The 15,653-nt window shown below is 35.4% G+C and overlaps 1 protein-coding gene across 1 annotated transcript in view; it reads right to left on the bottom strand.

Moving 5' to 3' along the window:
- Nucleotides 1-1,164: 1,164 nt before the first annotated feature.
- Nucleotides 1,165-15,653, bottom strand: part of LOC140230157 (uncharacterized) — a 48,075-nt gene continuing 33,586 nt past the window's right edge. The window contains exons 9-13 of the mRNA XM_072310346.1: nt 13,619-13,949; nt 12,697-12,984; nt 11,260-11,455; nt 2,858-2,919; nt 1,165-1,208 (exon numbers count right to left, since the gene is read on the bottom strand). Coding sequence (XP_072166447.1) covers nt 1,165-1,208; nt 2,858-2,919; nt 11,260-11,455; nt 12,697-12,984; nt 13,619-13,949 — 921 coding nt within the window. The remainder of the gene's footprint in view (nt 1,209-2,857; nt 2,920-11,259; nt 11,456-12,696; nt 12,985-13,618; nt 13,950-15,653) is intronic.

Here is a 15,653-nt window from a genome sequence, read left to right on the forward strand (position 1 = left end):
AGATTGAACATTTGTTCCCTGTTTATATTTTGCAGAGCTTTATATTCTTTTTTTTATATATCTCTATGCTTTGATTATGGGATTTTGGCGTGGGTAAATGCAATTAATTCATTATTAGATTCCATTCTTCGTACTGAAAAAGTGAGCAATAAGAATCATACACCACGCCGGATATTTCGCTCATACCAACTGTTTTTTTTTTTTTTTTTCATCAAAACAGAATTATGAAAATTCGAGACCTATTTTATTATAATCTCGGAATTTGCATGTATAAACAAACAAGTAATGGATTACCATCTGTTTTTATCCACATGTTGAGCGATATTCATGTGGTTGATAAGTTCATTCTTTATATAGAATTTTCCACTGGTATAATGTTAGATGGTCAAGATAAACATATCCGTTCTCCGTATAATTCCACGCCTGTGAAATCGGGAACATACAGTTTTACAAGCTTCATTGCTCAATTAATTTAGGCCCCATCATATTTCTGACATTTACTTGTGACATCCTTAGATGATAATGACCATGTACATTTGTGTTAAATGTTTTTTTTTCTTCTCCAATCAAAAGATATGGTTGTATATATTTTGTATTCTTGTTTAACTATGAACTATTTTGTAATCCCATCACTGAGAAAGTGGAAATATGAAAATAAATTTGAAACTTAAACTTCGAACTTGAAACAAGGCATAAATAATCGGCCAGGCTAACCTGGATGCAGATAAACAAAGACTAGCTTAAATTGGATGCCCAGTTTGCAGAGTCACCCCGTTTTTATCTACACTCACAATTTAAAGAATTTAAAATGTGCGTGCCTACTAAGCTTTCTTGGTATTGCACAGTGATAATAAGGTGTATAAAATGCAAGATATGTGCATGGAAAAGGTTTCAAGAATAGCAAAAACTTTTGCTCTGATACTTTTACAGCATACGGAGTATTTAAGTATTTTTTTTTTCCTGTTGATTGTCTCTATTTACCGAACAAACGGTAGCCTCGACTAATAATTAGTTCGTGTTCAATATCATGATCATTGCTTCAAACGGTCTAAATAAATACATCATAAAGGGGGAAATCTTCAAACAAGTTCATTCGCTTCATCACACTGAAAATGAGAAAAAAAAAAGTTCCTCTCCTCCGATCTTTAGTTGGTGTCCAACGGCTCACACTACCATTTCAAGTTCCCCATTTGGATCGAAGACTATCTCTGGAGATAGGAAAATAAGATAAAAACAAGTTAGAACTTGCCATTGATTTATAAAATGGAGAACGTGTTTGATCTATTCATACCTCGATCTTTCAAAGCAGAAGCTTGGAGTATTCAGTTGGTAAAAAAGTCTTCTGATATGAAAAATACATAACACAATTACCATTCAGGAAAGGTGAAGTACTTATATTAAGTTACAGTACATTACCTTGAATATAATACAATGATTTCTAATGGGGGGGGGGGTATGTTTTTTGTTTCTTTCTTTCTTTCTTGACTTTCCCAATGGATATATCGATATAGATTATGATTCACCCAGGTAGTATGCTAAAAGCGTGTTACCCATGGATGTTTGGTCTTTTTCATTTATGCATTTTTTTTTTCATTTCTTCATTTATTTATTTATTCATTTATTTCACTGTTCTTTTAGCAGGGTGACCCTTTCATTTTGTTAATTGTTCTACCGAGGAGCCCTGCTCACATTATGTACTTACAGATAAAAATGTCATAAGCAGTATATCAAACTGCAAATAAAAAAAAAATAGCTTACACTATATATCAACCACTAATAGTCCAAAACAAAAATACAAAGTCACATAGTATTATCATTACAGCGTGATAGCGCAATCAGAAAAGTTTAGCCACTTCACATACCACCCCCCCCCCCTTACAATTGTTATCATTCAATACCTTCATATTTCGGCCTTGGAAATATGATTTGGAAAATCAGTTCTAAAAAAAAAAAAACACACACACACAAAAAATAAACATGTATCTACATCTATATATAACTTAATGCTATGGAACACAAAATAACATAAAGATACAAATATCCGTTGACTTCAATACATTTCCATATACGTTGTATATATGCCTCTATGCATGCTTTCATATAAAGCTATCAATCATGCTGAGTAGGCCTACACTGTATTTTTTCCTCTTTTTAACAAACAATGACAGCGTGCTTCGAATTAAAATTTGGACAATTCTTTCCCTTATTTGAGATTTGATAATGAAAAGCATTCTTGAAATAATCCGTTGTGGGGGTCTTTAGTAACAAGGGATAATTGATGTCAAATTGTGTATCAATAATGGTGTGTGTCAACGTAGTCAATTTTAAGGGTAGTTTGTTACTTTTATTTTACACGATTTGAAAGAATAATTCTTCTCCAGTGGAATTTCAAATTCTGAAGTAATAAAACAATTGCTCTTTTGCATCTTTTGAAGAACATTTTATCATAGAATAGTAAAATTAGATTCGATTGAAATTACCTTTCTTTCCAATTTTTGGCTCTACAAACTTTTAAGTGAATGATGCCACAGCTCTAAAAGTAGCCATGGGTGGAATATCCTTGTATAGGTATTGTTAAATTACGATTTAACCTGAAAATGGGTTGCCATGGTCTTTTACACCCTGCTTTATTCATATATTTTTTCCACTTCATTGTACAAAGCACAGAACATTTCAAACCCTCTTTTCTCAGTGAGCACTTTTAAAAGTGTGTGCCTTCTTTCAATTATCCATATTTTCAGAATGATTCAGAATTTATCCTTAACTAAGAATTAATTTCTAGCGATCTTTTTTTTTCGGTGATGCAGGAATATACATACATTAAAAGAATGATATGAAAGATATCTATGCATCTCACCTTGAATCCCCTCCTCAGGTATCTCAAAAGCACTGTTTTCGCTCTCAAAACGTGGCGCTCTCCTACAATGATTGTGTTAAAAAGGGGGAAAAAACAATGCTACAATTAAATCAGCAATGGCTTGTTCGGAATAAAGCATGTCAAAACAATGAAAGTGTATGAAATGGGCATAAAATATAATGATAATAAGAAGTGTTCTTTACATCGATGGTTGACAAGCGTAATGTCGTGTTTACTTACTTGGTAATCTCAGCTTCCTCGGCCACTAAAGGTAAAGAAAATACAAAAGACAAAATACGTATTTTCATGTTATCTAAACGATATTTTTCTTTAGTTATTTGTTACATTGCCACAATTTGAAAATTACATCGCAAACTTGTTTATACACACTCTGTATTAAAAGTTCATAGGTATAGAAAATCTTACCTTCGAAGAAGTGATCTACATTGCTTGTTTGTTGTTCGTTTGATTGTTGTTGTTGTTGGCTTTTTTGAGGAGGCATTATCTCAGTTCTAACGATATCCAGCACTCATACCATTTATGGTAACATGTTTGTTTACCATCATTACACCCATATATCGCTAAGTACCCTTTGTGATGTGTCCCGATTATTGTCGTGTATTACAATAAACGATAAGTGGAACAACGAAAGAACTATTCAGACTTGAAGCAAAACTGTGAAAAAATTACGACCAACACCACAGTATGGCGCGACTACTCCTACGAAGAAGTTATTTTTATAAATTAACAGTGTATGAATGTGGTAAATTATTTAGTAATGGCGTAGTATGTTTGTATTTCTATCATTGATTTTTCGGTAAACCCTGCGCTTAGAAACATCCGTATTAAGCGCCTCATAAATCTATTGCATTAGTACTATCACGAGGGGATGATGCCAGCTCATCGCTATAGGCGCAGGCCACGATACCTTGCTTGCACCAACCCAAGAAACCATGCCAATGTTACCCAAAGCACTATACCTTGCTTGCACCAACACAAGAAACCATACCAATGTTACCCAAAGTACTATACCTTGCTTGCACCAAACCAAGAAACCATACCAATGTTACCCAAAGCACTATACCTTGCTTGCATCAACACAAGAAACCATACCTATGTTACCCAAAGTACTATACCTTATTTGCACCAACCCAAAAACCATACCAATGTTACCCAAAGCACTGTACCTTGCTTGCACCAACCCCAGAAACCATACCAATGTTACCCAAAGTACTATACCTTGCTTGCACCAACCCAAGAAACCATGCCAATTCACCCAAAGCATGATTGGCTTGTGCTTCTAAATAGGCCTACGTCGTATATGCCCCCAAGGTCTTTGAACCTTACCTATTCATCTTATTCAGTTATAATCATTGCATGCACCTTTATATAAAATAGATGCTTGAATAAACGCACCACAACAAAGGTATTGTTACACTACATTACATTATATCATGAACAATTGCAATTACATCTCTTTGTAATTGGTTAATAAACAAGATGTGCACGGTTAAAGGGGCATTCAAAACGATTTTCATAATTTCACATCATGCAGCACATAAATCGACAGCTCCATGCAAGAATTGTTGAATGCATTGTGGTCATTCACGCTTTTTTTGTGGGGAGGCTACCATGTCATCATCCTTGATCATTGCACATTTTGAAAGCATTATTATTCCTCATCCAAATCACTATAAATTCAGAAACCCTCTACTCAGTGTTAATAATTTATTGTTGTTCAAATGTAAACATCTGAAAATGATTTGGAGGCATCCTTTCAAGTTGTGTTAAGATAATGATTGGCATCAACGTAATGCAAGTCAAGTGCATGATAATCTTTCATCCCAGTGTAAAATATAATGGTTTTAAGTTTCTAAAAAAGCCCCCATACCCTTTACCCTGCTAAAACTATGATTTGGCAAACGATATAATTTTTTATAGGCTTGACTGAACATGTATCATGAAGAGGTAAATGTTTAGTAGGGATGCAACAAACCTTTACGAGATGTCTTTCTTCTCTTGAAGAACTGCACGATATTGATGGTTATAGAAACAACGAGCATTACACCCAAGATGAGCGCAACGCCCACTAGCGTTAAGGATATGGGACAGGCGACTGTTGAATTGTAAATAATGAAACACATGAAAGGACGGTATTATGATACATTCACAATCTTATAGAAGAAAACAACGGAAGGTAAAGCACAGAATATAGATTTAAATTTGAATAAAATATTGCTAGCCTAACAAATGTAAGCCATTTTAGGATTTCATGATACTCATATTCATTTGCCTTTGGATGCTGATGGCATGGCAGTTGTGCATCACTCCGGTCACATCCAATACATGTATAAAAACAACTGAACAAGTGTAAAGATAATGACAAAGTCCGAAGAAACCGCCTCATAACATCGTCATTATAGTTATCATGCAGTTTGTACAGAGTATATCTGTTTGTAATCCTAAAGGATCATTCCATGAGATTTATAGAATGTTGTACATACATTGAGAGTAGCCGTATGTCTGTTTATGGACATTTGTGTTGTGGTTCCTGAGGAGACAAAACAATGTTCTGAAAACCTCAAACCTATTGCAATTAGTGGAGATGATGATGTGGGAAGCTTATTATATTGCGATAATGTACCAATGTATTGTCATTACAATATGACTTGCTTAACAAGTTCACCTTGAGTAGAAAATATACATTACATGTTTTCTTCTTCTGTTATGCTTCCAAGAGCACGCAATCATACATTCTTACGTGAAACTACTATGCCATCATCCTTGTTTGCTGTCAGTTTTTATGAATTTTGAAAACGTTATATTCCTTAATACCCCTATCGATATGACTTATCTAACTCTGTACCAAGCAATTCCAAATGCCAAATGCTAAAGTCTGAAATTATCCGGAGGTCTCTTTTCAGAACTACCTGTAGCATCATTGATGTGACAATAAAAGTGAGTTCATAAGTCCACATATTCTGGATCGTGTGACTTTTAATCACTGACGTACTTTATTTCTTTTATTAAGCGTTATTACTTCTAGAGATCTATAACAATGAATGAGATATGTTTATTATTTAAGGCGATAACGAATCCACGTTTACACTCCTGTACAAAAGAAAAAAAAATAAATCAGCTATGAAGACAAACGGTTGAGATAATGTTTACTTTGTGGGTGTTGACTTTTCAGGTTAACTGTTTGTTGAAATGCACACCTGCAATATAGGCGGAACAGAAAAGGGATTTCGACAGCAACCGCAGAGCCTACAAACAAAACTGATAATATTCAGTATGAAAGAAAACAAAAGATCGTTTACTGTCCATTATTAAATGGGCTTTAAAATCTCTGCAATTTGATTGGTCAATTTTTTACGCATTGATTTTTACTGATCCACACTGAGCCATGCGTCCGGACGCATGGCTCAAGTGTTGTACAGTGTTGTATGGTGTTCTGGTCGCATGACTGGGAAATGGTTGTTTTTAATTAATTTACGAGTCCATATTACAACACAAATGATGCCCAGGCCTATTCTCTGGTCCAGTGGATCAGTGAGAATTGGATGCTCTCGTTTGACTTTGGAACAGTCTAAACAGTTCCAAAGTTAACTCGTGCATCTATTACTTTGCATTATTTGTATACTGCCTACGAGGTAGAAGCACGATTCCTCACCTGTCGATGGTATTGATGACGTCAAAGAAGTGGTTTCTCCAGCGAAGTTTGGGAATGTTGTAATATCTGTTGAAGACGTATAGCGAGTTACAGCGTACGAGAGAGAATAATTCGTTCAAATTCTTTACCATTTCAACCAAATGTTGTCCGTTTTCCGAAATATACTTACCTTTATTCTGTTTTCATGACACTCATGGATAAAAGCGCAAAAATTCATTCAAAATACATACCTTTTAATGCTTATAACATCTATCGATATGGTTCGATGCTGTTGCTGGTGTTGTTGTGGATCTGTCTTATTTTGTTTTATTTTTGTTTTATTTTTGTTTTGTCTTTTAAGGAGGGTCAATTTTGTAACGAATCAATGGTTCAACGAGCTCTCCCTGCATATAGGAATATTTCAAATTAGTATGATTAAAATTAAAATTACAATCGTCGGAGGGGATTTCGGTTGGGGTTGGGGATTTAGCTTTAAACGTATTAAAGGAAGCCGATAGGAAGGACACTTCTTCATTAACACAGCTACATCCCTTGTTATATAGTTCTTAATATCATTTTGCTATGGTAATAAGACAAAGAAATAAATTAAAACATGTGACATTTCACTATGGAACTGGATTATGCATATAATCCTGGCGAGTTCTTCAGTTTATTGCGAAATGAGCGTATTTACAACATTTAAAAATTAGATGGCGACAGTATTACTGAAGATTGATAATCAATTTTATTTAATGTCTCACTTTTCACAAATGAAATTTTCTTGAAGCTATAATTAGTAATACTCAGTATGTTTGTATCATTTTGTGTTGTCTTAGGGGCTTTGATATCAAACATCACAACTTATCAGTATTGGATTTAACTCAATCAGCAACCAACCTCGTCAAACATTTTTTTTTCCCTGCAATTGTTGTCAAAATCTCGAGTTATGTTGATTACTGTTTATGTCTTTGTTAACCACGTTTCTGCGGGTGAGCCTAAGGCAGTAATTGATTGTCTTTAGAAATAGTTCCAAAAAGGAAGGGTGTAGTGAAAACCGATACTTTCATTAAGCGATAAGATAATAAATATCTTCCAAATGTCGGACACTGTCAGATGGATGTGAATGCTCACCATCAAGTGTAAAGGCACTCGAACTAGAAGTAACGAAATGTAAACGACTAATCAAACAGTGCAATTTGTTTTCACTTTGCACTCAATGAGGATTATTGAACATCTGCACTACAACGATTTGACTTGGAGCGTTATATAAAGACCTCAGTTACAAAAGGTACGACATCCATTTCCCATCCAAATCCACTTCTTGGTCTTGATGTACTCATTTTTAGCACCTCTTTACACCTATACTAACGAAAAGCTGAATTTCCACCCAGAAAGTGTTAAAAAATTACATTTAAAAAGGTAATATACATCCATTTTAGTTGGGTTGCAAAAGGTACTACATCCACTCTTATGACATCATCGGGAAATTGACCAATCAGAAAGCAGCATTGGCTTGACCCTTTACCATTGTATACTGACTTAATCTGTAAACAAAAGAAGTTGGCTTTTGGCTTTTTGGCTTTCTGCTTAAATCACCACGCAAATCTGACCAATAATTTGAAAAACTCATCACATTTCTATCAAGCAATGTAGGAAAATGAAGGAGAACTCATTGACCAAACAAACCATCCCAGGAGAAGGATCGTGAATTAAAAGCAGTCGATAAGAGCAAAGGAGAAACTTTAGAAATTTGAGAAAAACTTGACAAAAGTCCCACATACTGCATCTACTGTTAGTTACCTTTACCGTGCGTTACTGCTAGGGTGTTGAGTTTGAGCCATTAATTGTCCCCAGAATGAAGTACAGACACTTTGTAGGTATAGTCTATTTCTTACATAAATAGACAGCTAATAAGAGTTTGACTAGTCTGAAAGCAAAGTTACATTGTTAGATGTATATAATGGCATGAAATTCTGACATCCCTACATACAGTGCCTTACCTGTGGGTATGCTGTGCTATTCTATACGTGCATGATGTCAAGTACCAGGCCCCAGGGCGTGAAAGTACCTAGTGACATACAGCTTTGAACACTAGATTTATATTGTAAATGACACCTTTTATTTATGCAATGTAAAAAAGGTAATACCAAATGTGTGTTTAGTATAGGTGGTCATATTAAAAAGTGTGTACTCATCGACGGTCTTGATTTCTATCAGCTATTAGATTATCAGATTTATCTTACTCGATAAGGAACATATATGAATGAAAATCATGTAATGAATTTAATTACATCAGTGAGAAATTACAGTACATTCAGATGTTGCTTTTCCACCTTTTCCCTTAGGAGTTACATTGAAAAAAAAAGTGAAGAAAAGATAATGAATACAGTGTTCTTGATACACATGAAGAGAGAATTCACAGAGTAAAAAATAGCCCAAAATGTATTACAATTGAGAGGAAAAAGGTAAGAAATCTTGAGATAAAGCTCATCAGAGAAAAACAAAAGGAGAAAACGGAAGAGAGAAATCACCTGGTGAGATATTGTGACCCCTCCCCATCTATAGCATAATGGATCCCCTCCCCATGCTTATGACCAATGACAGTCATTGATTCAAAATATTAGTCAGCAAGGGAGAAGTGGGGCATAAGCGATGCACATTGGTTTGTTATTCTTGATGCTAAATAGGGCGGGACATTGTCAATTAACTAGGCCCCCTTGACCTCGTATCCCATCCCCATCAACACCATTGCTGAAAAAAAAAAATAAATCCGCGAAACATGTAAAAACATCACACTAAATATTTCTTTGGCATATGAAATTTCGTTGTCAAAAGGTACTACATCCACTTTCAGTTGCAAAAGGTACTACATCCACAAAAATATAAAAACGTTTAATTCATTAAAACATGAATGAATGGACCTGGATTTTCTTAGTGGTTTTAGTGTTGTATCATGTAGCATTATAATAGCGGGAAATATCATTCCAGTCTGAGCTTGCTAGATATGATAATTAAAAAATCACGTTTTTCTCAGAACTTGAAATTATGGATGTAGTACCTTTTGAAACCGAACTCTTCATATGTAAAACAAATTGTCAAAGGTTTGAGTTAATTCTACACATGAACACAACTATACAATCTTATGCCACCCTCTCGTAATAAACTTAATATCAGATTGGTAGACTATACAAAGAAAATGACGTACAATACTGCCTCTAATACGGTACGATTAAATCTTATAGCAGTTGCACAAGTCACCACATAGCATTATAGGGGGCCTTCTCAGCCTAAGACATGCGATTGTTTTAGTAATGATATACGTGGCAGAGAGGTTAAATATTTCATAAAGATTGGATTGATGACAATTGTGGCTTGCTGCATCGACAATGTCAGAAATCGTATTCCATTAAACATGTTGGATTAATGCAGTTAAAAATTTATCATATTCAGCCGTCTTTATGAGGACTCTTGAACATCTGCACGACGATGATTTGACTTTGAGCTTTATGTGTCCAAAGTCTGTGTTAATTCTACTAAAAACACGACGACACCATTTATGCTACCCTCTCGTAATAAACTTAATATCACACTGATAGACTATACAAAGGGCATAGTACACAAAACTGCCTCTTATACACACAGTTAAATTATTTCATAAACATGAAATAGATTGATAAAGATAGGTTGGATGGGCTTGCTGTATTGACAATGTCAGAAATCGTATTTCATTGGATATGTTGGATTAACCCAGTACAAAATCCAGCACACTGATGGAGTAAGCAATGCCACCGTTCATTAGCAGTAGCGGCTACTGTGAAATCGGCAGCGACGTCTGCAGATAACTATTTAAGATCATGATTCATAAACAAAATATCATGCAGCAAAGAAAATACCAGTAAAAGTAAAAGAAACACAATATCAGTCTAATATTTGAATGAGTTGTGAAGAGGAAGCAGGCGGAGGAGTTGTGATGATTTTTTTTTTCAGTAAATGAGGAAATCGTTTGACGACGAGGAAATATCAACGAACATGAATTAGTAGCATTGATTAAAAGTATTATACAGTGTTGGTGCGAAACAAATGCAATAAGGTAATGAGGCCTTGTCATTAGAGCCATACATATCAAGATCATAGACACATACTAGACTACCTGTGCGAGTTCCTGAAGACGTCTTCGCTGTGATTTGTCCAGTTGAATTTCCTATAAATGCATTACCGGGAATCAAACATCCAAATTGGTGAAATAGGCAAAAGGTCAGAACCTAGGGAGATAGTCGTTTAATGATTGATAAGATGATAATTGGTTAATGAAACAAGAGAAAGGATGACTACCATTACACCATGTATATAAAACGTTTTGGACATCAAAAATCGAGCCTGTCTCTATAATTTGGCCAGCGTGAAAACTGAATTTAATTAGACTTGAACAGATTCGGCTGTCATAATATTATTTTCTGTGAAACTGGACCTAAAGAACAGTTATTGTGTATGCATTAACAAGAAGAAATACATTGATTAGAGTCTACCATCTCCGTATTGATATTATCACTGATACGGAAATGACGAATAGATGTCACTGCGTAAATAAAATAATGGAAGCATACGAAATATTTACGATTTCAGATGAATTGGCTACGTCTAGAAAGCCAACGACAAATGAAGGCTGCACTTACTCCTTTGAAAATATATCCTTGCAGTTGTTGAGTTACCAAGATAGTTTCCTGCAATACAGATATATTCTGTATCAAACGTGGGTGTTACCGTGTTGAGGGTATTAGTGGCTGAGGCTGGATAATTGTCGGTAACATTCTCGTAAATGAAGTAGGTATCGATGGCCGGGTTTGGCTGGTCTGCTTGTTGGAGGGAGCAAATCACTGTTAGGGTCCAAAGACAGGTGTCCTCAGTGAAGTCAACTGTGATTATTTGGGGGCTCTGATGAGGTGGGACTACAACAGAAAAAGAGAATTGTTTATACTGATATTATTGTCTTAGTTTTGTTCTTCAATTTTATCGTATTGATAACAGGGTAAAACAGTATTAATTTACACGCTAAAAAAAAAACAACATATTTGTGGTATCTTGTCTTGGGAGAAATGGCTTCTGTAAACTTAAGTGTATATTGCGTTCGCCCACATCCGAGGATAATCTGGGATTCTTGAGTGAATGAATAAATCCTTTTCATGAAGAATAGAAATATTGACACATGTGAAAATAAACACACGATGGTATGATTTGTGTATTTTTTGATAAAGCAATATAGTTTAAAATCCTCTCATAGTGTCCAAACTGTTCAACAATCACCACAGATGAAAGAAAGAACGTAGTTATACCCCCCCCCCAAAAAAAAAAAAAATGCAATATTCTTTTTCTCCCTCTCTCTGTTACAACTACATAGAACACCATCACAAGAGACAGGAACATGTTTTTACATCCATAAACTGTACAGGTACATACTGCCACTTTCCACTTTGATTTTATCATTACAACGGTAATAGAGTATCTAAAGTATGTAATATTTAGTGGTTTGATTTGATTTATTATTATCTTATTTGATATACTATTTCATTTACTGCGTTGATGGTACACTGTAAAAACATCGGTGTTAGATGTAACACCACGGGTGTTAAATCTCACATCGATCAAACTTCAATAAAGGACCACACCCACAGGTGTTAAAAATGCACTGTGATGGTGTTGAAAAGTGTTCACCTGACACTTCGTGGTGTTAATTTGACACTGTACCTGGTGTTATTTTGACACTGTACTGGTGTTAATTAAAAAATGACACCACATGGTGTTGATTTGATATTTGTTGGTGTTAATATCAATGGTTTAACACCCGTCCAGCTTCAATAAGAGACCACACCAGCTGGTGTTACTTTGGTGTAAATTTATTTTCACATTTTTTCAAAAATCTAGTATTTTAATGTAAAATTCTTGATCGTCTTGTTTAAATTAAAAATCAAAAAGAAGTGCAGTTACTAAGAAACTTTTCAAAAAACAGTTTAAAATTTGGAAATGACACCCGTAGGTGTTAATTTAACACCGTAAATGAGCACCGAAAATTTAACACCAGCTTGGTGTTCACTATTTAACACCGGACTTTTTGCAGTGTAAACAGACTACGCGCGTTGTTTTGTTTCGTACCCGACTTAGATTATGATAATATAAGATTATAACGACTTACAATGGACGTTGAGAAAGGGAATACTTTGGTTTTGATTAAGACTGGCCACCTGGTGTCCCATGGTCTCACATCGTAGAGACATGCCGAAATTCTCCTCTGTTGGAGTGAAGTTAAAACTACTTGTTGTATCGCTCAGGTCTGGGTTACCGGCATTCAGAGTACTATTTGGCGGGTCAACTGTCTGCTGTTCACCATTCAGATACCACACAAATTTCTCGGAGGGTCGGCCTCCCACAGCTCTGCACACTGCCTCATATGATTCTCCCGCAATGAGGGTCGTATTCAACTCTATGAATAAAGTTGGTTTCACTGTGCATGAAAGAATAATACTGATGATAATACAAATAAAAGAAACACTGTACTGATTACCACACAAATATTGTTTTACTTCTTAATGCGAGGGAAATTTCTTGTTCGCAGACCTGCTTATAAAGATGAAATTACACAAGTTTCAAGGATTATCGATTTGGCATTAGGTTATTGCACTTGGCCTTATAATGACAAAGACTGTGGATTTGTCATTATTTATGTCTTTATACCCTCTTAGAGGGCACAATGTTAGTAAAATACATTGTCTTAGGATAAAACACAGCCATCGAATTTAGGTGTCCACCGGACAATATTATTACTAATATCACATAGCATTATCCATACTAAAAAGACTTAATGTTTCATGTTTGTGTGTTTGTTTGCTTGCTTGCTTCCTTCCATCCTTGTTTGTTTTATATGACTTTTGCAATGTCACGTTCTCATACGCCAACAACCTCTTTCCTGACTTCTCTGTTTTTATTGTGTAGTAATTTATATAAATAATTATAATGATGTATCAAATGTACTATGTAGGCTTATCTAAGGAGAACATAATGATAGACCTTAAAATCACTCTGTTTGTAGTATCATTTCAATCTCGATGAACACTCACCCTCAACAGACACCTGTGCTGCTGGTGCAGGATTCGGCATCCCTGAAGCCTGGCAAACATAACTCCCTTCCTCTGCAATCTGTGTATCAATGATTGTCAGTGCGGATGAAATTGCATCCTCTGAAACGCGAAAGTCGGCATATTTTGCGTTGGAAGTTAATTTGTTCCCTCCACTGAACATAGTAATAGATGGGTCTACCGAGTCATCACTCCAGGTGAAAACTGGTGATGTTCCTCCAGTCACTGAACATCTTAGCTCTGCATCAGATCCAACTTCCACTGCTATTGATGATGGACCATTCAGCGTCTGACATTGTGCCACTATGATTAACTGAAAAAAGAAGAAGGAGAACAAGAAGTATGACCCTGTGTTAATTCTACCCCGGTGATTGTTAATTCGCAGAATCACGGTAATTACATGCTAAATGAAAGGAACTATACAGTACTTGTGAAGAAGAGGATTCAGGTTTGTAACATTTTTTGGTGAGATAATGAGAAAACTCTTATGAAATATAAAGGAGTATGCATTTTTTATGAAGGACTCAACATTTATTTGATGAAAATTGACCTTGAAATGGGTAAAATATAAATTTATTTTGTTCTGTTAAGGATATCTTTGTGCTGCCTTGTCTTTAGATATCTCATTCATTCAAATACCGATTTTAATCATATGAACTTTTAATTTCTCTTAGAATTGCATGCTCTTTAACATTTCATTAGGGTGGTTTCTAAATATCTTCCAAAACGTTACAAGCTGAATCCTCACCTCAACCAGTATTCTACAGTCCCTTGAAAGTACACGTACAAAAGTCTACCTGCTTGATGTGAGACATGCTGCAATACTTACACCATGCACAATTACTGCAGCCACTGGAACATAGTGCATTCGTTGATGTGCCGCCATCGCTGTACACATTCTGTTCTGAGCGGGGATAGATGAGAGTAGGTATAGATATCTCAGATTCGCCATGTCTTTGTCAGTGCATTTGCATAGTAAATGATGGTGTATATTTTTATCTTCATCGTCAAAGCAACATGCTGCGTTATTTAAAAACATATTTTACCTCTTAGATACAAAATGGACAATGCGTTGACGAATACAGAATGTCAAATGTCACATATGAATATCATATGAATTGATTTAGTGGATACATTCTGTTTTTTCAAATATGAATGAAAGATAGCATAGAGAAAAATAACGGAGAAAACATAACTGCAAAAAGATTTGCATTGCAAAAAGATGTTTCGAATCAATGCACACTTCTCCATTGGTAAAGCTGTAATTGTGCTGATTCGATCCGTATCATTATTACAGCTGACATGGCATACAGGTATTCATCACTCCATTTTATTTTGGTGCTTAGAAGTTCTACGTGATCATTTGCAATTTCTTTTTTAGTGATATATGTTATTGATCTGGTTACAATATAAGAAATAGATTCAGTTGGAATCCAACATAGCAAGTACAAATATACGATATCTATAGCTTCTGCAACACTGACAAACCATATTACATGGTCCATAGAATACAAATCCAAGCGGAATGGAACAAAGAATATTATAATGCGCGAGGAAATCACATACTGGATCTATTGGCCAAGAAAATAGAGACATTTGTTGCAATTTCTTAAGCTTCATTGATACAAGCAGTAGATTTGAACATACCGCTGATGAATTTTGTTTATTGTAAATGTAAATCCTGGACTCGACGGATGAGCACGATTTTTCTGTTGCAGCTCAATGAAACAACGCGGAACAAAGACATCACATGGCGCACTGAGCAGCTGCACACACGTCGAAAACTATCGACGTGGAAATTTCTGACAAAGACGAAGCACCGCCCTCTCGAGGTGGTGAGTCGTTCCTTTTTCTTGGTCATATTCGTGTATTGTTTGTCTGTATTTTCGTTCAATTAAAGGCCCGGAAAGGCACGCTATTATTATTATCATTTGTTATGTGTCATTGCCCACTCGGTATTTTTAAAGCAGTGCCCTGTCATTGTTTAATCTTTTTGCTCCCGAGTACCTGCCGTTTA

Source organism: Diadema setosum, chromosome 6, assembly GCF_964275005.1.
Source record: "Diadema setosum chromosome 6, eeDiaSeto1, whole genome shotgun sequence".
NCBI classification, from domain to species: Eukaryota; Metazoa; Echinodermata; class Echinoidea; order Diadematoida; family Diadematidae; genus Diadema; species Diadema setosum.